The sequence below is a fragment of the Nothoprocta perdicaria genome, unplaced genomic scaffold, assembly GCF_003342845.1.
Source record: "Nothoprocta perdicaria isolate Ctin4 unplaced genomic scaffold, notPer1 scaffold_1, whole genome shotgun sequence".
NCBI classification, from domain to species: Eukaryota; Metazoa; Chordata; class Aves; order Tinamiformes; family Tinamidae; genus Nothoprocta; species Nothoprocta perdicaria.
This window is the reverse complement of record NW_020454093.1, coordinates 13,398,862-13,425,193: the sequence shown is the minus strand read 5'-3', so window position 1 is coordinate 13,425,193 and position 26,332 is coordinate 13,398,862. Positions and strand designations below refer to the sequence as shown.

General features: G+C 38.4%; 1 protein-coding gene across 4 annotated transcripts in view; it reads right to left on the bottom strand.

The window, feature by feature from the left end:
• Positions 1–26,332, bottom strand: part of FYB1 (FYN binding protein 1) — a 64,007-nt gene that overhangs the window by 9,882 nt on the left and 27,793 nt on the right. For all 4 annotated transcript variants that reach the window (XM_026037820.1, XM_026037841.1, XM_026037833.1 and 1 more), the window contains 11 exons: positions 14,005–14,185; positions 12,035–12,093; positions 11,111–11,130; positions 10,275–10,321; positions 9,080–9,200; positions 7,455–7,611; positions 5,470–5,614; positions 3,065–3,093; positions 1,878–1,947; positions 1,177–1,317; positions 484–515 (listed from right to left, as the gene is read on the bottom strand). In XM_026037820.1, the coding sequence (XP_025893605.1) occupies positions 484–515; positions 1,177–1,317; positions 1,878–1,947; positions 3,065–3,093; positions 5,470–5,614; positions 7,455–7,611; positions 9,080–9,200; positions 10,275–10,321; positions 11,111–11,130; positions 12,035–12,093; positions 14,005–14,185 (1,002 nt within the window). The remainder of the gene's footprint in view (positions 1–483; positions 516–1,176; positions 1,318–1,877; positions 1,948–3,064; positions 3,094–5,469; positions 5,615–7,454; positions 7,612–9,079; positions 9,201–10,274; positions 10,322–11,110; positions 11,131–12,034; positions 12,094–14,004; positions 14,186–26,332) is intronic.

Below are 26,332 nucleotides of genomic sequence, written 5' to 3'. Positions count from 1 at the left end.
AGAACTCAGTTCAGGCAATGGCCTCGAGAATTCTAAGAACTTGCTTTTTACYCCATGGCTGGACTGATATTTATAAACATTTGCTATCTTAGAAAGAGACTGCAAGTGTTAAAAATAACAATGAGCATCTGTTTCTTTCTAAAGTCTGAATTGTTTCTTTCCAAGTGCATCTGTTCATAATGAATGTCCTCAAAATGAACATGTGGAAGTCTCCCAAACAGAAAAAYTGTGACTTCTTTAAAAATACTTTGGGCTGCCTTCTAGAGAACTTGCACTGTATCTGTTTGTATGTCTCTGTTTGTAGCTAAATCAGCTCCAATACTGGGATTTTTTCTGCTGGAGATGGATATGTAATGGGAAATCATGTTTTGTTCCTTGGATGTAGTTTTTTTTGTGATTAGCATGATATATAGTAATACATACAGAAAAAAAAAGAACCAGGAAATGTATGTGGAGAAAAAAAAAAACCAATCTAATTATTACCTTTTCCATCCTGCTTTGTTGGAGAAGTCATGCTGAAAAGAAAAGATGGTCATTAAGTATTTATGTCATATTAATAGGCTTTCACATGATCTAAATCATTTTAAAAAACTTGCAACACAACGGTCATGTGATCTCTAGACATTGTAAAGTTCTGCTAATATTAAAAATACTCATGAATTAAACATATTTTTACCACTGAATCAGAGTAAAGTAGTTTAGAATTGAATGAGAAAAGATGGTAGTAAAAACATCAGTTGCTGAGTTAACATCTAGGTAAGATGAGCAGAGATAAATCTATGCATTTTTTTCTTTGACACATTATTCCTATAATTTGGATTATTGGGACCAAATTTACCACTTTATCCCATCTACACTGTACTAGTGAGCAAAACACATTTTAATAGCGGATACAGCAAACTTAAAAAAAAGGCTGGCATAAAGATGACGGATCGTTTCAGTGCTATTCACACACACAAAAATCCTTATATTTTAGTTATTGGCCTCATGCAACAAAAAAAATCATAGTATGAAGATGAAAAGAAAGGAGATCAGTATTTTTGCAGTGAAGTATCACTCTGAGATGCAATCAGATGCATGATTTATTAGGCTGCTGTGAGAACATGTTAGTAGCATGTGATCAATGCCTTATTAGAATTAGTTATAGTGCACTGTGATTTCCTAGAAGACTCTTACAACAAATCTCCTTTATCTTCTTCCCCATTGACTTTGGTTGTTTTGTCTCGTACACTTTTCTTTTTGTTATCTTTGACTTTTAGCCTCTTCAAAATTCCCCAGGACCAGATATCAGTCTTATCTTCATCCTGTGATACAGACCTTTGGAGTATGCATGCAATTATCACAATGTAAAAGGTAACATCCTTTTCAAGAGGTCCAGTTTCAATTCTCCACCGAGGTACATAATTCTTAACAATGGCAACACAGCATATCACTAGGTGAGCACAGTTACTGCTTAAACCACTAAGCTAGAAGTATATATTTGAGATCATTTAGAGACACTGAGATATATTTACAGGTATAGATACTCATCAGCAATCTGCCTCTCTCCTGTTTCGACCAACCAAGGCAGCTTCTTATTTTATTATTTTCATGTCAGTGCTGATTAGTCAGGGATTTGGGGATTTTCATGACTGCAGCTACTTTTGCTGACATATCTAAATTAATTACAAAACAAACTTCTCCTAAAGACCAAGGAAGTTTTTTATTTGGTTTGTTTGTTTGTTTGTTTTTGTTTTAAGCTTCACACGTCCATTCTGACATACCCATTTGCTGATCATCCCAATACTTTATTATTATTCCAAATTTTAAAATACCAAAAGCCGAAACAATGATACTCTGGGAAAGAAGTAAATGATTTAAATGATACAAAATCTTACCGAATACTAACATCTTCATCATCAATCCCATCATAAATTTCTTGATCAGGAGGAGGAGGCGGGAACATCACTTCAAGAGATCAAACACTGAGTTAATACAATTAAATTTAATGCTGTTAGAAGACAGCATTAGTTACTGCCCTTGTAAGTGTGTCTGATAAAGGCTTCTGCAATAACCTTGCAAAAGGATCATTTCTGTAAACACGCATAGATAATTAAAGAGCCATGCACACTTAACAGTAGGACACCTTCTCCACAGCATTTATACATGACACTGCCAAAGTGAAAACATGAATAATGAAAAAATATATTGTATTTGAAATGCTAGGTAGGTTTTTAACAACAAATTACTGGATGACTGGCAGCTTTTAAACTTCTCCGTGTTACTCTAGCTGTGACGGAAGATGCCAGAGCAACATTCTCAGCAAGTGACAYCTTGTGTTCACCCAGAGAAGCACCAGCAACGCAAGCTCCCCTTCTGGGCTCGGTTTGGACCTGTGGGCAGCACCTCCTCCAGCGCAGGGTTCCCTCCCCGTCGCTGCCCAAATGAAGCCCCTGGCCACTGAAACCTTGGCTGGGCTGGCAGCAGCCTCCTTCGCAGTGCCAGGGATGCCTCCCCCATGACGAGCAGCTGAACTCTAAGCTAAGAAGATGAGCTGTGCTCTCATGATCAGCAGAGAATGCTCCATAAAAATATATACCACCAAAAGGGAAACTTGTTTTGAATGTGTGTTTTTGAGAGTGTGCAGCTGCTGCAGTCATATTGATCAGGACACCAAAATATTGCTGGCAGTGGAGTATGATTGCCAATATTGCTGGCTGGTGCAGAACTGACTTTCTCTTGCACACAAATTCTTGCTCATATTAATATTTCTCCAGTTATGTCTATGCTGTTTTGGAGGATAATTTACCATCTCAAAAACCCAACAATAWAAAGACCTGGAGTTGCTGGCACACTTCTGATTCACTGTATCTCAAGATGAAAATTCTTTTTTCACCTAAGTTTTGATAGGTGGAAAGAAAGCACATTTGGCCTTTAGGTCCTTTCTTCTTCCCTGTTAGCTAACACTTGATATGTTTATGGGAAATTACTTCATTATTTGGATGCTGTAGAGGTCTGCATTTGAACTCAAGCAACGCACAGAAATAATTCCTGCCCCCACAACTCAAGCATCTGCAGGACTTACTTTCAGTTCCACTTTGACCACCAGTCTGACTGAAAAGCAAAATGAGAGAGATTTTAGGGAAAAATAGCCAGTATTTGGAAAAACAAAACATCACACATAATCACCCATCAATTTGTAGTTATTAGCTCTAAAACTTCTGCCTACATTGCGAGCTGGGCACTACAAATTCAGCACTGCAAGCTCAGGAACATGCTTGCATGTTTAACATAAGCAATAACTAGACATGCCATTTCTTTTTTTTCTTTGTCTCCCACAGGTTTCTACACACAAATTGTAGTTTCATTCTCAGTAATACTGAAGAAAACATGTCTTCCAATTCATGAGTGAATTAGCTGTCAGATGAGGAGGCATTAATTTTTAATAGATTGAGGTAAWCAGGAAGAAAATAATCTGTTTTTTTTTCACAAAATTGAAGAAAAAAGATTATGAAGCATCATCCACAATAATTCAAAGAGCAGTAAGAGAGAGTTACCTATAATGCAAAAAAAAAATAGGAGAGGGATGCAGTATTTTGTAAGTWAAGCTCTTATGCAAATACTCTATTTGCATAAATTAATGCAGATACATTTTAGATAATAGAGCTGCACGTTTTCACAAGAACAGCATGTTCACTCCTAAATCCTTAAAATGTTGTTATAATTTCCAACAAAAAGCCATTTTCTTTTAGATTCACCCTTTAAGGAGAGGATTTTCATGAGACAAAACAAATGAACTTATTGCTCAACTAGCTTTTATTGGATAATGCTTTAGAGCTCCAGCTGCACGTTTCTAGTATTTCAAGGGTTTCTTATTAGCCCAATGTTTTAATGACAAATAAAGAAGCTGATAAATTCATAGTAACTGCAGTTATTTACAGATCTTAAACCTTCTGAATCAAGGCTTTTGTTACGCTTTCCTGACAAAAAAATCCTGAATGAATCTGATCCATTCATTCATCCAAGTTCATTATATTGTTCTTTTCATACACAACAGTGTAAGTACTCTTGTTCACTTGAATTTAAATCATTTTCTACATTCTTTGCATCAAGGTGGTTGATTTTAATGCTTGCCATAGATAGACCCAAGATACTTTTGCAATGTAGTACCTGATGCTCAGATTATCTACAGCCTGGAACAACTAATGTAACTTGGTTTAAGCCTCTGGCTAGGTTATGATGATAGGAGATGAATGTGTGGTGAGGGAAACTGATTTTGTGCAACCCCCAAGAATATCACACACCAAAACTCTACTAGTTGTTTAAAGAATGCCAGCCTGAAGGCAAATCTTTCCAAGGGTTGTTCCTGGTACTTATGGGGATGTCCTAGCAGCTGAGGACCTGCTGCACCCAGCAGTCCACCAGTTGTGATCCCTTTATTCCAAGCAGGTCTCTAAGCAACGGCACTGGGAAATACTCTATGCACTGGTGCAATGGATGAGTCCTGCAAGAGGCTTGTCCTGTACCTTGCAATCCTCCACACCCACATGCAGGTGTCTTATTGGAATCCTCGGGCGTGAGATTCTGTATTAGGACACGTAATGGAGAATGAACACTGGTTCGTTGAACCAGGTGACAGAAGCTGACTTTTATGTGACGTCAGCTAACAAAGACAGCAGCATCACATTAAGGCCTTCGGTAGAATAGCCTCCTATCAGAAGACCACTAGGACATTTAGCTGTAAGCAAACCTGGCACCCTGGGGCGACGGCATTTCCCCAGTTGCAGATCAGTTTGACCTCAGTAATATGGCACACTAAAGCAGAGGGGCTGTAACTTTGCACTGCATTGTAAATGCAGCAGGAGTTTCTCATACAGTCAAAATACAGCTCATATCCATCTCATGGGCTTTGACTGGCCTTTTATTAGAACTAACCATACTAGCCGTGGTCTTTCCCTGAGAGCCATGCTAGTCATGTTTCCAGAACTTCCTTTTCCTCAGAGGGAATAGGCCAAAGATTCACAGGTTCAGAGCAGTGAGGGTGATAAGGAGTTTTCTGTGCAATTAAGTTTCTTTTGCTTTTACAGTCTTATATTCTTGCATGTTAGAAAAGACAATATGTGACTTCAAGGAACGGAGAACAAGAAAAAAGATGGAGAGAAGAAAATTGTGGGTTCACTYCTGTGAGTCACAACTCACTCTTGTGGGTGAGTCATAATATCTTGTATGGTTTGCTTTTCCTTTTCTTTTGGGTTGCAATACTACAGCTTTACTTCCAATGCTATCAATTCCTCCTACGTATGAGTGTTCAGATGCTGGATTCCGGAGTCCATTCCTGTTCCTTTGACTTCTTCAGCATGAACAAAACGATTATGGGCTTCCTATATAAATGACTGCTTTTCTTTCATGACAAGAATGTGGTCAGTAGTTCCCCGTTCAGGCTGACTATGGTCAATCATTATTTTCCTTGAAAGTGTTCTCTATACGTACCTGTTGATACTGTCCTGCTCTCCAACATCATCATACACTTCTTGGTCACTGTCTGCACATTTCACAGCAGCTCTGATGGCTGGTTGTTGCTTTCTTTTTAAAGAATCATAATCAATCTGCACCACAGTTGTTTTAACGTATCCATCTAAATGAATGAAACCATGTAATTAAGCAGAGCCAGTTTTAAAGCTCGTTGTGGATTGATGAGTGAAACAGCAGTTTCAGTATCAGTATGATTAGATTGTTTCATATCTCTGAACACTTTAATAGAAATATTTTATTTCAAACAGCCTCCAATGGAGCCTTCAACCATCTACACACCTACAAATTCCAGATCTGTCTCAGATATCCCCCCAAACCCTCCTCAGCTAGCGAAAGTTAACAGCACCTATACTTGCATCTCAGGCACAGCAGAAGAGTTCACTGTGCAGACTMCAGGGCTGGTGCAGGCTCCTTTTTGTGCGCTAATCTCAGGACCAGTCCAGTCTACTGGAATAATTTAGGATGGTCTCTGACATAAAGATCCCAACAGGTCAATAGAAGAAAGAAACATTTTGCTTGCAAGGRTTGTGCTTTGGGCTGGTAGACACAGTGGAGCTCCCTTGCTGTCCTCATGGGCTTCACTAAAGGGATCTAGTTCCCATCCTGAGCACACTGGCTTGGGAGAAAACTGGAGCAGAGCAGCTGGCCTGAAATTGGTAACTCTCTGCAGCAGACATGCTGCCTGCATGAAAATGGGGCATGAATGTATTTTCTTAAAGGGAAAAATGCTCACACAGTCCTTGAGAATGGAAAATTTCCCACTCTGCTACTTCTGAACAAGCCCTAGAGTGCTTCCCCCCTCATAAGCTTCATGTGAAAAATAATTAACTAGATTTGATTACTGATAGACACTTGGAGACAAATGATAAGTATCTTTTTTTTTTCTCACTTTTTTTGAATGATCATAACTTGCTTTCCTCTTGTTTAATCTTCTTTTCAGCCTTTCCACTTTTGGCCTGTGAGCACTTAAGGTTTAAGCACTGATAAAACACCATGCCTAGTACAGCTGAAGCAAACACCAGTTTATGAAAAGCTAGTGTAAATTAATTAACTGCATGTGCTCAAGAAAATACCCTTCCCCCAGCCTTCACTGAGATTTGTTTTCCACTTACAAAATGATCAAAGCAAAAGACTTACAAAACTCCAAACCATCTTTCTACTGTTGTTAAAAATCAAGCGTTTTTAATGCTTTTTGGTGAATTTCATGATTTCCATTGACTTCATGGATCAGTCTTAATATCTGTGCTCTAACTCAGGAGTCAGATCATGAGAATATAAGGTCTTGTTTTAAGAGTGTACCCTACCATAATAATTCACTGATGAGATTCTGGTTTTCAAGGTAAAAAAAACCAAACAAACTAGAAATCAGGAGAAAAGCCTCAGTTGAGAGTTAGAATCTTTCCACTATGATAGAACAGGATAGACTTGAGAACAAGAACCTTCTGTTCTTAAGGTTATTAGCTTCTTAGAAAAAGATCTTATATTCTTCAGTTATATGCAGTACACCCATTTTATTTTTAAGACAAAGACATGAAAAAGAATATGAATAATATTATAATAATATTATATTATAATAATATTATAATAATATTATATATTATAATAATGTTATATTACTATATACTATATTATAATAATATTATAAAAATAATATGAATAATATAAATACTAATATGAACATATAAGTTCCTAACTTATTTTTGTGCCCAGAGATGTTACATTGCAATAAAAAATAACTTCCTATCATGAACTGAGTTCCAGGTAAGCCTGGGTAAGCACAGTAGGGCAAGTTGTGGTAATTATTTGTTTGGGTAGCTAATGACTCAGCCTCATTAATGCTACTCCATGCATTACAGCATGCATTATATTATACTGCATGTGCTCACATGTTTGCTGTCACACACTGAAAACATTCAGGAGCACAGCAAAGAAGCAGGACTTACAAGATCCTTTTATYCTGCCCAGCCACTTTCCTTCTGGGTTGTCTGTGAGACGAATGATTTCAATCTGATCCCCCTGTCTGACAGTCAGCTCATTCTTTCCTCCCTTGTAGTCCGTGCAAGCTCGTGCCTGATGAAGGACTTGAATGGGTCCCATTAACTGCATAGAAGGAGTGACAAAATAAATTACAGATGTGGAAAAAGAATTCTTTCTCACAACATTATGGCAAAAAATAGAATAATTGTAATGATGCTTATTTGTTTCATTGACATTTAAAATACTCTATGTAAATAAAAGGGTATCTTCACTATTCCCAGCTACACAATCTACACTATAAGCAAGGATGTAAAGAGAGGGCTAAAATGCAGCAATAAAGTACCTGGCACTGACAAAATCACAGAAATATTAATATTAAAGCAAACAGGTTAACCTGTAAAACTTTCCCTCACAAAACAGTCATATATTTATTTCAGTGGGCAGCTCAATATAGTTTCAGTGGGGCTACTCATATGAATAAATATTCATAAACATAAATAAGTCTACCACATAATGTTCAGTGTTTACATTTCTGCTCTATAAATGATCCCAACAAGCACCCACATAAGAAGATCATACTGTTTACTAGAATTCATGGTCCTCTGTGAAATTTGTAGTCTATGTCATAGAGAAACCTCCTTTTGCTTTAATATATTTAATGGCTGTAAGATATATGAGACCTTGTAAATATTGCTGTGGACAAATATACACTAGTTTAGGTTTATCTATCCCGTGTAAGTGGCAATAGGAAAGAAAATGTCCAGTTAAATGTATTACCTTGCATTTAAGAATAACATTATATTTTTAATGCCCACAAGAGAGCAGCCTGCAGTCTGAAATCATAAATGTGCTAATGCCTGCACTTCACAGAACTGGTCTTTTCAGATGTGGGAGAAGGCTCTGTCTCAGTGACTTAAGGCCAACACCCTGAGAAACACCACGTAGACGGCACCACTGTCACCTATTACCAGAATTTTTTATTATTACTTGTTTCTCAACTGATGTTAGATATCAGTCTCTCCACAGCAGACCAAGGCTATGAAATGGGACAATTGCTTTGGCTTTACTCTGTATAGAGCACGAGAGCCAGGGAGTGAAACAAAGTACCCACTACCCTCACTGAGACTGCTAGGAGCCAAGCAGAGTATTTTGAGAAGACATTGGATGACAGAAAATGATTTGCCACTTATAATGTTGAGTTCTCTTGAGGGCTGTATCCCATTGTATCTGGCTCTAGTTAAACAAAAAACATTAAGTATATGGGTTCCAATCCCCACTTTTGATGCTATTCTAGAGCCATAAAATGGCTAAAATAGAAAACAAAGCGGCACTTCTCACAGCTTTTTTTTTTTCCTACGGGAAGAACTGATGAGCATTTAGCAGAAAATGTAATAAAAAGCACTGAAATCTCTTTGCAATCAAAACAGACTCTGAAATCAAGCATACGCCAAACACAAAAAAAGAGTTAAATTAAACCTTTACTTAGAATTTATCCAGGCTCCTGAWCCACCTGAAGTCTGCATTCCAAATTGGACATCGCTAATAATGCTTCTCACATACCCTTTTCTGCATTACAAAACAAAGAACTTACTTTGAACTTCTTCCTGACTTCCTGTTCTTTCTTTTCTTTTTCCTTTTGTTCTTTCTTCTCTTGGTCCATTCTTTTCTTTTCTTCCTTTTCTCTCTTCTTCTCTTTTTCTGTTGACGTTGATCTAAAAATGTATTGCCAGGACTAAATGTTGGGTTCAGCAGCACAAGTCTCGCTAGAGCTTTATTACCAAAGGTACAAAAAATATATGTGATAGGAAAAGATTTCTCCCTGTGATATCAAGGATACTTATTCTATACCCCAATGTGGCTGGTCTGCAACAGAGGGAAGAGCACCTTCTCTTATGCTACAAACATAATTTAAACTGGTGTCCTCAAGATAACAGGATGCCAGAGGGTTCTCTGAGAGTTTTGCAGGCTGCTGCCAAGGTTTTCTCTGGAAGAACTATGTGTTACAAACCCTATGGAACTGGTTTCAGTAAGGCTCTCTCCTCTTCCTTTTTTTCCATCCTTTTGCTAAACTAATATGTCAAAGTTCAAAAAACAGACTGAATGAGGTGTACTTGTTTCAGTTGTTTGCTTTCTCCATTATCCATGTTCATAGCAATTCAACAACAAATTACTGTTGAAAGTCATTTCACACCATAAAGAGGAGCTCACGGAGCAGGAATTTTGGATTGTTATTTGTGTCAAAGGAACGAGAGTTTTCCTTTGTGTCTTATCATACATGGAACATTTAGGCTACAGCAGGTTGAGAAACTCAAAGTGAGGGATTCGAGGCAGAAAACTGACCTGGGCTCACATTCAGACTCTGTAGATATGTCAGGGGACTCTGATCATAAGCATTACAAAAACAGCTCTAAGTATATTTATCTAGAAAACAAGAAAAACAGCCGCACCTAATTATCTATCCAGGTCCTATGTAACTAGGGACTGATCTTATTTTCTCCCACAGTCTGTAGTTCCAAATCGCAATTCACACATGCTCCTAAGATTAGAAGTCAGATACTTCTGTTACCTAGATCACAGCAATTACATGATTTTATCACAAGACTTTTTTCCACTCCAGGACATACTCCATTTAACCTGTGAACAACTTGAATTTCTCTAGGTAAAATGAAGGAAGAAATTCATGCCTATCAGGGACTTCAGTCACACTTCTGTGCCAAACGAACCGGCTTGTCAGCAAGCCTTTGAGAGAAAAAGACACAGGAGGCTATACAGTTTAAAATTACTACCTGACATTATTTATGTCTTCATACATCTCTTCAGCACTTTCTTGGCCCTGGAAGAAAAATGTAGTTTTCAATGGCCTAAATACATTTGGAATGAAATGATGAACATTCACCTGCTATGTAAACCTCATATGAACTACACAGAAATGTTTAKAGCAAAATGTAAGTACAAATTCATTTATTTTTTCCAAACCCAGGTTACAGTATTATTTAAACTCAGCATATGTCAGTTCTGACTTTGGGTTTACTACAACTATCACTTTCCATATTGCTGCCCTCACATTGGCATAGTGTTAAATCCAAAGTGGACAGTTTAGCTGCAGTGTTAGTTCTGGAAAGACTGTATCTGCACTGATGATTGCACTGCCATGACGAGGTAACCGAGGTAGGAGGAGGTAAAATGGAATAAAAGGGACCTAAGTGGAACCCAGACTAGGGTCCCAAAGACTGTCTTCGCTCTAATCCAGACAAGTACTTGAAGACACCAGGTCAAACCTGCACTTACTGAAAACCAGTGATTTATCACTGGAATAAAATAGAGCTCTTGTTTCTGAAAAATTTTTGGTGAAATAAAATGTCAGTGGAAATAGAAGGGTTTTTTTTTATATCCGTTTTTGGTGTCTAGCCAGCTTTAATAATTAGTTCCAGTTTGCTCTGCATACCCTGTTTTATTTTTGTCCTTCACAACCAGCGCTTCTGCGATTTACTGGCAATATACTCAGTTAATTCTACAACAAGTTTTCTAAACCACTGAAATGATTTTATTAAATTTGTAGCTTTGTAAAAATAAAGCTACAAAATCCTAAGTTCTTCAGTTTATCATGGATGGCAACACTTACCTCTTCTATACTTCCATGACCTATATGACCAAAAGCAAAAAACAGAGTATTAATATTTGCTATAGAGAAAAAATTATATAATTCCAGTGCTAACTATTTACAAATTGCTAATAGCACAGGTGATGTTAAGTGGAAGTATATATAGACTCCTGCATTAACATGTCTATTTAAACAGTTGTTAAAACGCTGCTAAACCCTAACAGACCACAAAGGACTTGCTTGTACCAGCCCCACAGCTGAGTCAGGAGTCCAAGGGCGCATGCACTGCAGCAGGCTCTGCCCTGGGCTGCAGGGGAGGCCTCTGTGAAGCTGCGTCTTGCTCGGCAGGTAGCGGGACCTTGGTCCCAGCTCCACAGCCCACAGAGCCGTAGAGCGAGGGTGGCCAGAGCATTAAATGCTGCATCCGGCGCCTGGCACGGATGGATCCTCCCGAAGAGCGAGCAGAAGGCAGACTGAAATTCTTTGTGTCACGATCTGCTCCTCCTGGCACAACCCTGCAACCCACTGCCTCCTATTCAAGGCAGGTCACAAAGCGTTTAACTTGTGTGAACAGCACAATCAACCAGTTATTTTATCTTTTTTTAACAAGTACAAAACAATTCCTGTTCCACCAGAGCACACGACCCTAAATCAAAATTAGCAGCATTCATTTTGGATTGGATTTGAAAATCTGGTAATGTAACACATCCTGCTGTATTTCCAACCAAAAGGATGGGGGTAGAGAAGATATTTAAGGCACTTCCTGAGAGTCTGTCACATTAATTATAGAACAGATAGTTTTATGAGACAACTTTCTTCACACATTGGACTGCAGTACCAGCATAATTAGTTACACAAGTCACTTACGAATACAATATGCTTTTGCTTATCTTATAAATACTGTATGCTTACAGCTTTAAATATCTGTTGTTAATTAAAACATACCCATCTTATTCTGTGAAGCAAATGCAACATCATCGTAATTTTCTTCATTGTCTGGAGTTCTGTAAATAAGAAAAAATGGCATATGTGAAACCTATGAAGATACCTGTATGGCTGCGTTTCCATTTACCACATTTTTTTTATTTTTATTTTAGACAAAGCCTGGGCAGTCTGTTGAATCCTATATGCTACTTAAAAACCCAGGAGATTCTCTCAATTGTTCTTCCTGACAGCAGCTTGATTTTTTACATAGGAAAACCTTGATCCTGAGCATAAAAGAAAACAAAAGAGCCAAAGGTGCTCTGATACCATGGAGATGAGCGTGGCACAGCAAATACAACAGGCAGCTGGGCTGACTGAGTGGGAAGAATCGGTTGGGCTTTTTAACCATCTTTGCAGGTGCATCCAGTGCACAAGCAGAAGAGCAGACTTTTGCACGATGTTACAGATAACACTCCCTGACTCAGCATAAAGTCTAAACGAGGGACACAGAAGAAAGGCGAGAAGGTTAGGTTGGGCAAACGAGCTCTGATATTAGACTTAAAACTTATCTTGAACTGAGASGCATAAACAAAAAGAAAATTTCACTAATAATAACATGATGACTAGGGCCCTGGGAGCTGCTGGCCTTCAGCCGTGCTCTGGCCGCTAGATGGGGCAGGAACTGCAGTTTCCCTCCTTCCTCTCCCCTGCTTTATCAGCTGGGTTCTGCAGAGCCCAGTGGAGTATTTACAGCCACTGTGTCACAACATCGCTATGTGTGGCCACAGGAAACTCTCTGATGTCTTATACAGTTTCTCTATTTGCAAGCAACCTGCAGGGCACTGAGCTGCCCGTTATTAATATACAACTTGCTCCCGGTCGCTTTTTATTACTAGAGTCCCACTGCTTTTAACTCTTTGCTGGAGGGTTGGCCTCTTGTTTGCCTGTTTTTGTAGACGGATAAAGAAATGTGCAACAGGGGCTTCAGATGCCAGGGCAGCAGGCCGCGATTCATCTCGTGGTGGTTTCACAACCAATGCTGCTGTTCCTTAGGCTTGCAAAACTTCCTGCTTGACAGCTGCCTGCTGATAGATCTGACAGCAATGTCTGCCTGACAGCAAAGAAATAGATGGAGGGGCCAATCTCACAAAAGTGACTTCCAAACACGCTAGGGCTTCTTTACTGTGAGGGCGATTGAACCTTGCACAAGTTGTTGAGAGARGTTGTGGTATCTCTGTCCTTGGAGATATTGAAAAGCTGGCTGGATGTCGTCCTCAGATCTGTTCCAGGTGACCCGGCTTGAGCAGGGAGCTGGACCACATCCTCTCCAGAAGGCCTTGCCAACCCCTGTATGTCTGTGATACTGCGATTCTGTGCTCATTCCTTTAGCTTTTATAGGACCACCTTTATAGGAACAGTGTATCAAGCAGGACTAGGGAAATGTACTCAGTGCTGGTGAGGCCGCACTTCAAATACTGTGTTCAGTTTTGGGCCTCTCACTACAAGAAGGATGTGGAGGTGTGGGAGTGTGTCCAAAGAAGGCCCATGAAGCYGGTGAAGGAGATGGAGCACAGGCTTTATGTACAAGGAGCRGCTGATGGAGCTGGGGTTAYTTAGTCTAGARAAGAGGCTCAGGGGAGACCTTATMATTCTCTACAACTACYTGAAAGGTTGTGAGGAAKAGGTTGGTCTCTTCTTCAAAATAACTATCAGTAGGACAAGAAAAAAATTCTACATGGAAAGAGTGCTGAAGTATTGAACAGGCTGCCCAAGAAAGTGGTGGAGTCACCATCTCTGGCAGTGTTCAAAAACATCTAGAAGAGGCACTTATGGGCATGGTTTAGCAGGCAGGGTTGATGGGTTTATGGTTGGACTTGATGATCTACAGATCTTTTCCAAGCATTATGAGTCTATGATTCTACAGCATGAGCTAAGCAACAGGCAGAGAATGCCGAGACAACACARACTTGTGGATTTCTATGCTCACGTACACTGCTTCGGAGCTGGGCTTGCTGTTCCTGGGAGGCAGGCTGGGGGCCGCAGGGGCCTGCAGCGATGGGTGGGAGGCTGGTGGAAGAGGCGGCAGCTGTGTGGCAGGGTGCAGGGGAGGCACCGGAGGCGACAGCGCTGCCGAGGAAGGCACTTGCTGTTTGAAACCTTCTTTTCTTGGGCCTGAAAACAACAAAACAGATTAATTTATCAAGTAGACCACTCAAGGACAATGATAAAATTTCCCTGTTTACCTGAGTAGTCTCCAGAGCAAATGCACACTGTTGAATCTACTGCTTAGATATATTTACACCTTAACTTGGCAACATCAAGAGCTGCTGCCTCGAAGAACTTACTAGTTATAGCAGGCCTTGAAATTGTCTTGCCAGAAGCAAGACACAAAAACATCAATGAAAATGAAAAGGACACAAAAACATCAGTTTGTCCAGGTATAAACTCTCGTGCTGTAAAAAACAGCAGCTGTACACATGAGCCCAGAAGCAGCCTTGCTGGAGTTTTTCTTATTCAGAGACAGAGGAAGGTACGAGAGAGAAAAAGATATTTGGCATCGATTAAGAGCTGTACGTGGCCTTCTGTATATTGTCAAATATTTTTGTCATTTAACCTGTGAAAGACTGGACTCAATTTTCCACACTGGCAAGCCTGTACTGGGAAAGTGGCTGTTGGGAAGCTACGCTCTCAACAAACAGGTGCAGTCTTAAAAGCAAGTTGAGCACCAGACACCCAGAAGCTGTAATTACACGTGTGGGCTGCTGTGCACGTGTTCTGCACTGGGGTAAAAACCTGGGAAAACCACAGCAACGCTCATGGTCTGCTTCCCTGGGAGTTCGCATGCAGAGGCTGCCTTCACACACAAGCAAGTGAAATGAGTGCTTGGATGTTGAACCTAGAACCCTCTTTTAAGTATCGCTAATGGGTTTAAAGCAACCTGGAGAGAACAGCCCTAGCTGTTCTACAGAAAGTCCAACAAAATCTAAGGAAGAGAAGGGAAAGGAGTAGAGGAGAAAAGAGAGAAGCAAACTCACAGATCAGTTAAACCAAAAACAGTCTTAAAAAAAATCTTGTGGTCTTCTGTAGACTTTCTACAAGTTCGCATATGTATAATGAAGATTASAATCTTGTCAAGAAAAATTAAACCTCAACAAATAGAAGTGGCTTAAACACAGAAGAACAAAAAATATTTAGTAGAGCTTATAATATTCTGACAAAGTTTGTAAAACCACTGCAAGAGCTTTCTTTAGTTGTTTGGGAGTCCGAAATCCCATGGAACAAAATCCACTACAAATTGTATTTTCATAACTTTTCAAAGCAATGAAGAAACTTCAATTTGTCCATGATGCATGTACAAAAATTTTAGGAATTTCAACACCTGTCCCTTTTGAGAGAAGGACATTGTTTTTAATTTAATGTCTAGCAAACAAGAAATGCAATGAGGTGCCAGAAGCCCATTCTGCCAGACTCTAAACAAACACAGGACAAACCAAATGGTCTTTGCCCCATTTCTCCATGAGAAGAGGACTATCTAAAATATGTCAAGAGATTAATTATAGCTAGCAATGTAAAAATCAAAGAAATGATCAGTCAATATTGTGTAATGTAGTAGCCAAGAGCAACAAAATTTTCACTGGGATTTTTTATAGACAACATTGGTAAATTCCTTCTGAGAAACTTTGTCATGTGCTAGCAGAGTGGCCTCATAGGAAAGATGACAAAGCAGGGCACATGATTATGCCACTGTACAAAAATGTAGCACTGCCTTGAATACTGTAAAGTCCTGAATTCTGGTTATTTCATCTCAAAAAAATTGAAATGCTGGGAAAAAATATAGAAAACAAGGATATTCAAAAACAGAGAATGCCTTCTATCATAGAATTTGAAGTAATTTGGACAGTATAGTCTGATAAGACAACGCAGGGGAGAGACTATAAAAATAAATAAAATTCTGAGAATKAAGAGAAATTACTATTCATCATCTTTTCCTGCTACCAGAGTTGGGGAGAATCAAATAAGTGTAGATTTGAGAGAAGAAGGTGGTGACTCTTCATAGAATATGTAAGTAATCTATAGAGCCCTTTGCAGCAGGAGGTTCTGAAAATCAGATTTAAAAACAGACTAGAAAAATTCCCATTAGAAAAACAACTGGCAGTTATTATACATGACATCTTTGGCCCAAGCAGTTGCCCAGAGGCAATTTTTTGGTGCCTGGGAGAAGACAGTGAGGAAGTATCACTACCTGCTCACCCTCTTCTTGCAACATTCTCTAGGCATCCACTTCAGATCGTTGTTGGAGGCACAGTACAGGGTGAGAAGCATCATTCTTATGCTCGTATACTCAATTATGTAATGGACATGGATGTGGGAGAGATGTTCCTGTATTAGGCCAGGTTATTTACTTATTTATTTTAATGTAAAGAACACAAGAACAAACTTAAAAACATATGAATTACTGAATTGATGGTATAGTCTGTCTCCAAGAGTGGCCAGGAGTTGATGCCTGGTACTTTCTCCTAATATGTTCCATGTCTCTATCTGCCATGATTTTGGGAGTCTCCTAAGCTAGATTTGGTTTCTATGTATTAGCAATTCTCAAAGAAGTTTCTCAGGGCCATGTTCCATCAAGTTCTCATTATTTCCAGTGATACYATAGCATCTCTGGGCAACGTGCCCCACTCTTTGAACATCCTGGCTCTTGTTTTTAACTTTTCTATAATAGGAGTGTCATACAACACACTCATACAATACCTCAGGCTGCTAAAAAAGAAGGCATCCAGTTATTGAAAGTTTCCCAGTTTCCCAGTTATTGAAAGTTTCCTAGTGAAAGTTTCCCAGTTTCTTTCAGGTGCTCTCTATGCTCCYTGTGCCGGTATTGAGGCAGCATAAAAGACAAGAGCAGTCTGGCTGATGTGTAGAAATCCATAGCTGTTGGAATGCATTTCCACCTGTCACATGGCAATCAAACCAAAATTCTCARGTCTTGACATTTTTCCGCTTCCTAACAAAGGGATGTGAAGTCTGGGGATAAATTGGATTTCACGGCTCCCTGGAGCAACTTGTCGACATACACAGATAATTTTAAAGTAGATAAATTTTAAATAGATAAAATTTTAGATGAAATAATAAGATAAAAATTTCAGATAAAATAGATAAAATAGACTAAATTTTAAAATAGAGAAAATTATCTATTTAATAATAGATAATAATATATTTAATAATAGAAAAATATCTATTTAATAATAGATAATTTTAAACCTAGTAATTTACTTCATTACTCAAACAACCTAGTACTAAAATCCCAACCTTGCAGATTACACAGGTGCATTCATAGGTATTTTTGTTGAGGAATGTTCATTTTCCAAAATCAGACTCTTACAATTTAAGATATGCCAAGATTAAATTGCATCCTGCCACAGATTTTAAAGCCAAAGGTATAATTTTAGTCAAAAGTATAACCCAAAATTCATGTGAAATAACACTTTAACTTAATACTGAGACATCTACAGATAATGTGTGTCAGCTGGAGACAGTCCAAAGAAGAGTGAGACTGATCAGGGGCCTAGAAATCTTTATGCAATATTCTGGAGATATTGAACAAATTCTGCTTGTTTAGGCAAATATGAAAAGACCGAGATAGAACAAAATAAACACTTCAATGTTTCCGGCGATAAAGAAAGGGGTATGTACATGCATTTTTTTTCATATCCATGGTAAAAAAAGGAAAATCTAATGTGGTTAAAGGCTAGTAATATGTGTTAGGAAGCAGCATTTCCCTTGAGATCCATTTTGAACAAATTATACAAACTTGTGGCAGAAATAGGCATAGAATAGCTGTTCTTACCCAGCGTGTATGGATGGACTAGATGACTTTTTTATGTGTCTTCCAATGCCCGGCATTTTACRAGACATCGCATTTAACACACACATTGAGCCCAAAAGCTAAAGATCAACCAATGCATAATTTTGACTGAAACTTTTCTTCTGAAAAGTTATGCTACTTATTCTGGAAAAGATGAGAATCTATCATTACAGAGTTTGTTTTACTGAGTTTCCTTCCCGTTAAAATCTGCATCTTAGCCTTTTCTAAGGCTTCAGCTTCTATACTTTTATTTCTAATGAATATTTGCTTTGAGTAAAGACACACCTTGTTTGAATAAGCTGAGGTTACAAATGATTGTGCTCCCTCTGCATGATTGCCTGTCCTCATCTAACTCTCCGCAGTGTTTATTTTATCTGCATTTTATCAGGGATAATTTCCTATTGTTCCAAGGTCACTGATAACAATGACAGATTGCACTGAAGAACTTAGCATATGTGTGGAGTTAAATTCTTGAATTCTTTCAASAAGATATATATTCTAAACAAAGAATAAAGCCCAAAAGATTCATTCTTGTAAAAGCAATGTTAATTGGTTTTAATTACACACTTTTTTAGTGTTTCCATCAAAACTCTATAAATACTCTAGAAATAAACTCTGATAAAAAATTCTATGCCAGGTTTTCATTATTTATATAGTCCAAATATATTGTTGTCTATATGCACAAAAATATTATGCCTGATTACTTATATGYATTATGCCACCACACATTTTTACTTCACTGTGATTAGTCTGGGGAACTGAGGAAAAATTCTGCTTTGTATTTCTTTTATCCGAGTTCTACTGTGAGCTAGAGCAGGGCAATAAGAAACTAAGCCAGGAAAGGATGCCAGGTGAGTTTTAGATTATGTGCTCTAAAAGGGCTGAAAAGCCCGTCCCTTTTAATCTGCGTATTTTGCTGGAATCTGTCAGTTACTACAGGATGGTCACGATGGAGACTTTCCTTCTTGTTTTCTATTTTCTACCTATAGAACTTTCTATTCCCTGCCGTCAGAGGTGTAATTGTCTGACTTTAATTGAGCCTACTGAAGGTGTAAAACACTTTAATTCTAATACTGAGAATAATGGGATGAGTTAGATAAGATGGCAACATTCAATATGAAAAAGCTGCTGTTATCAGGCTCAATAAGAAAAAGCTAGCAAAATATTTCAATGCTTTTTGTTTCCTCTTTTACTGGAACTTTTCATTTTGACCCTAATTCCACCTTTTTGTGTCTTTTTTGTCTGTAGGTACTTTTGTGACACTTAGTACCTACACTGAGAGCACAGATACACTCTGTGCTGGTACGGGAACTGAAGTCAGTTCAGGACATGCAGAACGAGAAGTCGTATTGATATTATATTCAGGCTTCATGTGCACCCAAAACACTCACCACAGGAAMCAGCGTTAAGGACCATGGCTGTGCACTACCTTGGCCACTAACCCCCTGGCTTCCAGAAGGCCTCTTCTCCATTCTTGAGACACCTAGCTTTTTTGGATTCTCTGCTGAAGGAGCAGATGCAGAAGCTGAAGYTGTTAGCAGATTAACAATAACAACAAAAAAAAGAACAAAAAGGAACAAGTTCCTCCAAAGCTGTGCAGCTGCACAGGATTTGAGAGAAATATACTGTAGAAACCACCCATATAAAGTACCAAATACCACATTACAGAACTACCTGTGGTAACTTCTGTAATAATCCTCAGAGCTCCTGCATTGCAGCTTGCAAAATGTTGCAAAGAAGGTTCCAGGGAGTCTTCTCCAAAAATGTTTACACCTGCAACAACTAAAACATCACCTGTTTTCTTGCAGAACAGCCTCTCTCCAGGAAGTTGAAGACACTGTAAGTGCCTTCATGTACATAACCGGTGACTTTGACCCTTGCCGTTCCTGGCTTGTGAAAGAGAAGTAGCAAAGCCTCCACAGCAGCTAACAAAACATCCAGAAAAAACACCCATCTTCCCTCTCCTATTCTTATCTTCTGTGCTCAGCATCCTCTGGAGAAATCAGCTGGCATATAAGTTATAAATAATTTCTGCATCTCCTACATGCACTCAAAGATAAATAAGTAAATAGCCCCTAACAATCTTAACTATTTGGAACCCCTGTACTCTATGTGGTCACAAGAGTCTGACAACAAGTTTTGGATCAGAATGTGAAAATCATCCACTCTTGCCATACCAGAACCTCTGGCAGCTCTCAYGAGGTTCTGTACTATGCCTGAGATGTGTGGCAAGGTCTGAAGGAAAATGCCAGCAGGGCTTGGAAAACTTTCTGGAGGAATACATGCCATAAGCAGCACTGGGAGGTGACAGCAATCTCATGGGAAACTGTACTTGGCCAGGGCTAGGTTTCACTGGTCCTTTTCAAAAACAAGAAAGATTGGACTTGTGTATAAGGGTTATACGAGCTCAGGTCTGACAAACCTGGAATGTCACAGCTCTATTTATTCCCTCCCTAAATACAAGGAGGTCTCACTGCTTAGATGAGGAACTAACTCTTAGATGGAGAACACAATCTGCTTGTGAATATCTGTAGAACAGCAGCAGTCAAAGAAATGTATTTTTAAGTGCTCATACCTACAGTTCAATGTCCTTGGTTGAAGATGTCAACCCTACTGATCAATTCAACCTGTATTTCAAGAGCATGTGAATCCCTGGCACTAGGCTTTTACATTGCAACCACCACAAACATCACTGTCATCTCCCATGAAGTAAGAAACTATCCCATCCTAGTAAATGATGACCTGGTTTGTTCCTCATACTTCTGTCACATCTTGGCTTGACAGGAGCAGTAGAGCGTTGGTGCTCTCAAAATCATCAGTGCTTAGGAAATTCCAGCTGGTTCAGAACAAGCGTAGCATATCTCCTCAGCAACACAAGCTCCTGCAAATGCATCAACTTACCCTCCATCTTCTACACAGCACAGATTTAGCTACAGAAACTTGACTCTGACTGATGGTTATGTATCAGACTGTAGCATCTAGGTCATCCCATGGTTGGGCCAGAAATATCTAGTCTAAAATTGCATGGTAAACAAAAGAACAGCAACATATACCACACCAGCTTCCCTTTCAAATTCAGCTCGAATCTACCTACATTGCCATGACTATATAGCAATATATATATTTAGGAAACTCTTTTCCAGAACAAGACTATCTTTTGCACATTCCATGGGAAAGAACTGTTTCTTCAATTTGTATCTAAGATTTTGTCCATCACCTTCTCTCTTTAGTCTAGAAAATGCATTTGACTAGACCTTTTTCCTTTGATCACTGATCCAGTGAGCTGATGATCAGATGCCAACCCCTTCTGCTTTTATTAATGCAAAGAAAAACAGACAACGATCAGCCACTCCAGGGAGACTCCAAACATTTTGCAGGAAAAAGAATATGCTTGGAATTTTACCTTTCTCAATACATGGCATTAGTTTTCATTAAAAAAAATAAAAAAAATAAAAAATAAAAGTGAGGCATTTTGAAGCAGATACATTGTTGGTCAATTGTTGGTTTTACATTTTGAAAGAAATGCTCTTTAAAACAAAATGTTTTTGAGTGGCTCTGTTCCACAGGTGTGAGTGTTGCTGTGTAAAGCTGGGTGCTCAGTCCTTTAAACATCTCTTGCTCCTCTGTGGAACTCAACTTTGTAACTAACATTACATGTGTGAATCACCTGCCTTTCCTTCAGGGTACCTGCAATTTGTGTAAAATCAAGGAGCATCTGGAAGGAGCAAAGCAAATCACAAAGAGGCTGCACAAATGCTGGTGGGAGCAGTGTTAGCTTCTTGAAGAACTGGAAGAAAAGGAAGTGGATAGAAATTACTGGATTATTCAGATATTTCTAAGGTAATATGTTAGTCATTTTTGGAAGCACGAGATTTGATTTAAATTTTACTGATGTAAATYGCTGTTCGGCTACAAACTTCCACAGAACTGTAAGAATTTAATGGACTTGTATAATATTTTGCAAATGCAATAAGATGTTTCAGTTTTACTGCAAAAACACTTCACAATTTCTATGTGTGAGAAGCTCTGGGAAGTTTTCTGGGGTTTACAGTGCATTTGCTAAGAAACTGCAGCAAGGTTTGTAACAGCTGAGCACCCACTTCCCACTTTATTCATAATTTGCAGAGAGCTGCTCTGTGTTCTGCTTCCCTAACCTGCAAGCTCAYTTAGATTGGAGTCATTATTCTAGGTTTCATATTTATGCTTCTCTGRAGCTGCTCAAAGTAAACAGCTACATTTGCAAAATTACTGAAGCTCAGTCCTTTTGATTATGCTATCTCAGACATCCTGTAGCACTATAGACACAAAGATTATGCACAGAAACAAAAAACACAATATTTTGATTATTTTCTTCTTTCAATCCAGATGCTACTTTAAGGAATACCTGGGTGCAGACTTTTCTTTCCCCCCCCCACCTTTTTTTTTTCCTTTTAGTGTCCTTAGCTCTTCTGCCCCTGGGTAGTCCACTTTGGATGGCAAAGCTACATTTTTCAGCTCTGTACAAAGGAAACTGCCTCCCACAAAAAGGGAATTCTTTGGCACAAATCCCCATCCATTTTAAGATTACTTTTCTGATATTTCCTCATACATTATGAACAACATGATCAGAGCAAATGGGAGTTTGTCCCCCATTTTTGTATCCRGAGCAATTGCAGAGATTACCTAAAGATTGTTAAATACCTGGCAACAGCTTGATGCTTTATATTCTCAAAATGACATAAGGACACAGACTGSCCAGAGGGTTTTCTCCATTTATGTAAGAGTGTAGAGACACATAGCTGAAGGCTAAACATCAGAAAACGGGTGTCTCAATGTACCATAGTATTTCTCATGGTTATTCTCTTGGAAGGAGGTGCTATGGTACATAAAAGCTTGCAGGACAGAGCCTTCTGGTAACTAAAAATGTGGCTAGATATTCCCTTAGCTTGTTCAGTGCTGGTGGACAGGAGGGAAGGGCTTGCTGCTGATGTGGAAGCACATGCAGGAGCCTGTCCTCGAGAGACAGTGCTAATGGAGAGCACAGAATTAACTCCCCTTTGAACTGACAGATAAAACTTTTCATTGTCGGATGAGCAATTGTAACAATTCTTTTTAAGGAGGAATATTTACAAACATGAGCCAATTAACTTTATATCCTACAGTTATCACTTCATATGCAAAATTAAAAAAGGAAGTATTCAGAAATGGAGAACAAGTAAGATAACAAAAGCTGAAAATAAATCAGCATATTTGAAAAAGAAGGCAAAGAAATGTGTGTGTCTGGAGATAAAAGCAGGGAAAGGAAGATACACTGGAAAAGAACTTACTTAAAATATGACCAAATATTTTCCAAAGCAACAAACTTATRGAGAGGTTGATGGTTTCATTAACCGATTGTTCAATCTGAAAAATATCTACATCATAAGCATGCACTTCTGGCTAAAAATTAGTCATATAAGTATAAACACTGATATTCTATATGAAACTTATGTTATGTAAAAAAAAAAGCTCAACACAACAAAATTTTACATTCAAAGCATGCATTTTTTGCACACTGTCTAGAAGATTCGCAAACAAGGACCGTCATTGGTCCAAATACATACAAATTAGGGGGGGGGGAGGTCCGTTTTGGGTGGGAACTAAGGGCAGCAGAATTGTTCACTAACAAAATGAGTATTTTAGGATAAAGAATAATTTAGGATTAATTCTAGAATATCTTTTAAGAAGCTTCCTTCTCCATGGAATATTTGAAATGTTTAAAACTTCTGTGTATTTTTACCAGTGTTGATATTTATTTTAGTATTTAATAATTAAGATCAAAGCTTTCAAGAGCTAGCAATTTTGTATCATGATCCATCTGGATGCCTGAGAACAAACCTTAAAAGAAATTATTTTCAGAATCCAAATAAAAAGACCTTGACATAAATAATGYTTTTGAAAAACATGTCTTGACTAGACATAAAAGATTTAAGTATAAGGGTTTATTGTCTTTCAAAACAGGAATTATATAGATCTCTTATATAAGCCTGCATCCCTTGAGAAAAGAGGTCATCATACCAATTTCAGTGGAAGGCCACGTTCAGTGCAGATAGCCATGCTCTCCCACAATATACCTGATTAAATCCTATAAGAACTTTTTCTGAAAAACCCAGAAAAACTATATTCATGTCGGCTTTTCACATTAAAGTAGATTCCGGAAAGTATTCCGTGAAGAGGTAAAATCTGAGTTTTCAGTTTAGTTTTGAATTGTTTTTACCATGATCATTTTTAATGTTCCTTCTTTCTTCTGTCCTTAAGAGGATATTCAATAAAAAGAAGATTATTAACGCTGCTTGCTAATAATAGCATTCCGTTCTGTGTGTATCTTTGGAAGGATGAATGCAGAATAGTATGAGTAAAACTTGACAGAAATTCTAGGATGCTTTCAGAAGAAATTATGGAATCAGTGATAATGAGATACTGATCCTAGCTGAGGTACGTGCGAGAAGAGAACTTGTCCAGAGGAGTCTTTCTCACCTAAAACACAGAGTGACCAACACGACAGCAAATGGTGCTTCAACTACTTGGATCTCACAACCCTTTCTTATGGTGACAATGGCAGCCCGTGTCCCCAGCACCCAGYGCTCCGTGAGGCGCTCCGTGTCTCCTCAGGACAGGAGGCAGCGCCGGGCCGGACTAGCGACACGCACCGGAGCTGTCCGGCGGGACCTGGTGTTTTTGACCCCATTGACAGGCGGAGATTCTTGGTGACCACTGGGAAAGCTGCCTAGAAACAGCAGCTGATGGCCTAGAGGTTGTCAGGCAAAAACAAGGCCCATGTATGCCCAGGAAGCAAAGAGTGATTATGTTATTGATTATTAGTGACTATGTTATTAGTAACTTCATCATTTGGAAACTTTGGAAGTGTAGGGGAGAGACAAGWTGGAGCAAAGTCTTGTTCAGAAGAATGTCTGGGCATTATCCASTGTTTTTTTCCCATTTGCACACATCAAAAGCTACTCAGTTTGTGTTCCCTCTACAGACCACATGCCCTATACAGATCAAATCAACAAAAATTAAATAACATTTCATAGTTTAATGAAGTTTAATTCAGTGCTGTACTTAAATCTTTTTTGATAGCTAGTGGCATACTAAAGCAGCYTTAACACCAGACTTTCAATAAAATTAAGATCAATTGCTGCTAAAATTGTTCAGAGCATTGCAAGTCTTGTTGCAGCAAATCTGCCCTACTTGTCATGTCTGTTCCCTTTCGCTTGGTCGTGGAAAGTAAAAAGCAGCCCAGCTTTCCCTCCAAAAGCTACACTTTGAAACTTCACTCACATATCAGAATTTAAATACAAAACTACATGCCAAGCATTCATTCAAGCCAGCCAAACTTAAAAACTTTAAGGTTCAAGATATACTCTCCAAAAACAGTATTATCAATGTGTTCAGAGCTTCAAAACCAAAATATCTATAAGTATCTTCAAATATCTTCCCCCATCTGTACCATACATTACTGCACAGGCACAAAGTAGTCTGGCATTCTGGATTCACTGCATTTATACAATCATTTGCAATGCASATTTTCAGCAAAATATGTAGGAACTTTCAAAAATGAGAAAAATTTAGACAGCTCATATCATTCTTTTTAAATTTTAAGTGGATTTTTTTCAAATAATTTGTATTCAAATTGTTTTCCAAGTTGGGGCAAACTCTCCAATACTCGTGGCAGTGTACAGAACTCCTACAGCAGAACTACTCCTGTGATCCAGCACAGTCAGCTGCAGGAACGGCCCTAGAACCCATACACAGACAGATTACAGCAGTAAACAKGAGAAAAACATATTTCTGTGCCTATCACTAATACTATGAAATAAACAATCCGTATCTTATTGGTAATTTCTTCAGGACACCAAGTCTTACCCAGAACAATCTTCTCAAGGAAATACTAGAAATTGATTTCAATCAAGACTTATTTTATCTATATTTTAGTTTAGATTAATAAGCTGGTGGGGTTTTTTGCCTTATTTTTCCCCCCCTGGATTGTTATATTAATTTTTAAATTGCACTAATTGAACTTTTTCAGTACTGCAATCATGCTATCAGCTTAATTTGTAATCTCTCCTCGTATTTTAGCGAAAACATAGAAAAAAATCCTTGATCTATTAAAGCCAAAGTATCTAAAATTCAGTAGGGCAGGATATCCKCTACAGTATTTATAGTCATGTTTGTCGCAAGGCTCAAAAAAAATTAAACAAAACCTTCTCTATTGAGGCAGACTGAAGGCATGTATCCAGCCACTATTTATGGAAAAAATATTCTTAAATGCACATTCTATAATTATGATGCATTTATTTATAGTCCAGGAATGAAGATGTGAGGATAAAGCAAACAGATTAAGGGGAAAATTAATTCTACTGGTTTGTTAAAACTGAAAACATTATCACTGAAAGATGGCCAAAGAAATAATATTAAAATTTTAAAGTGATTTAAAC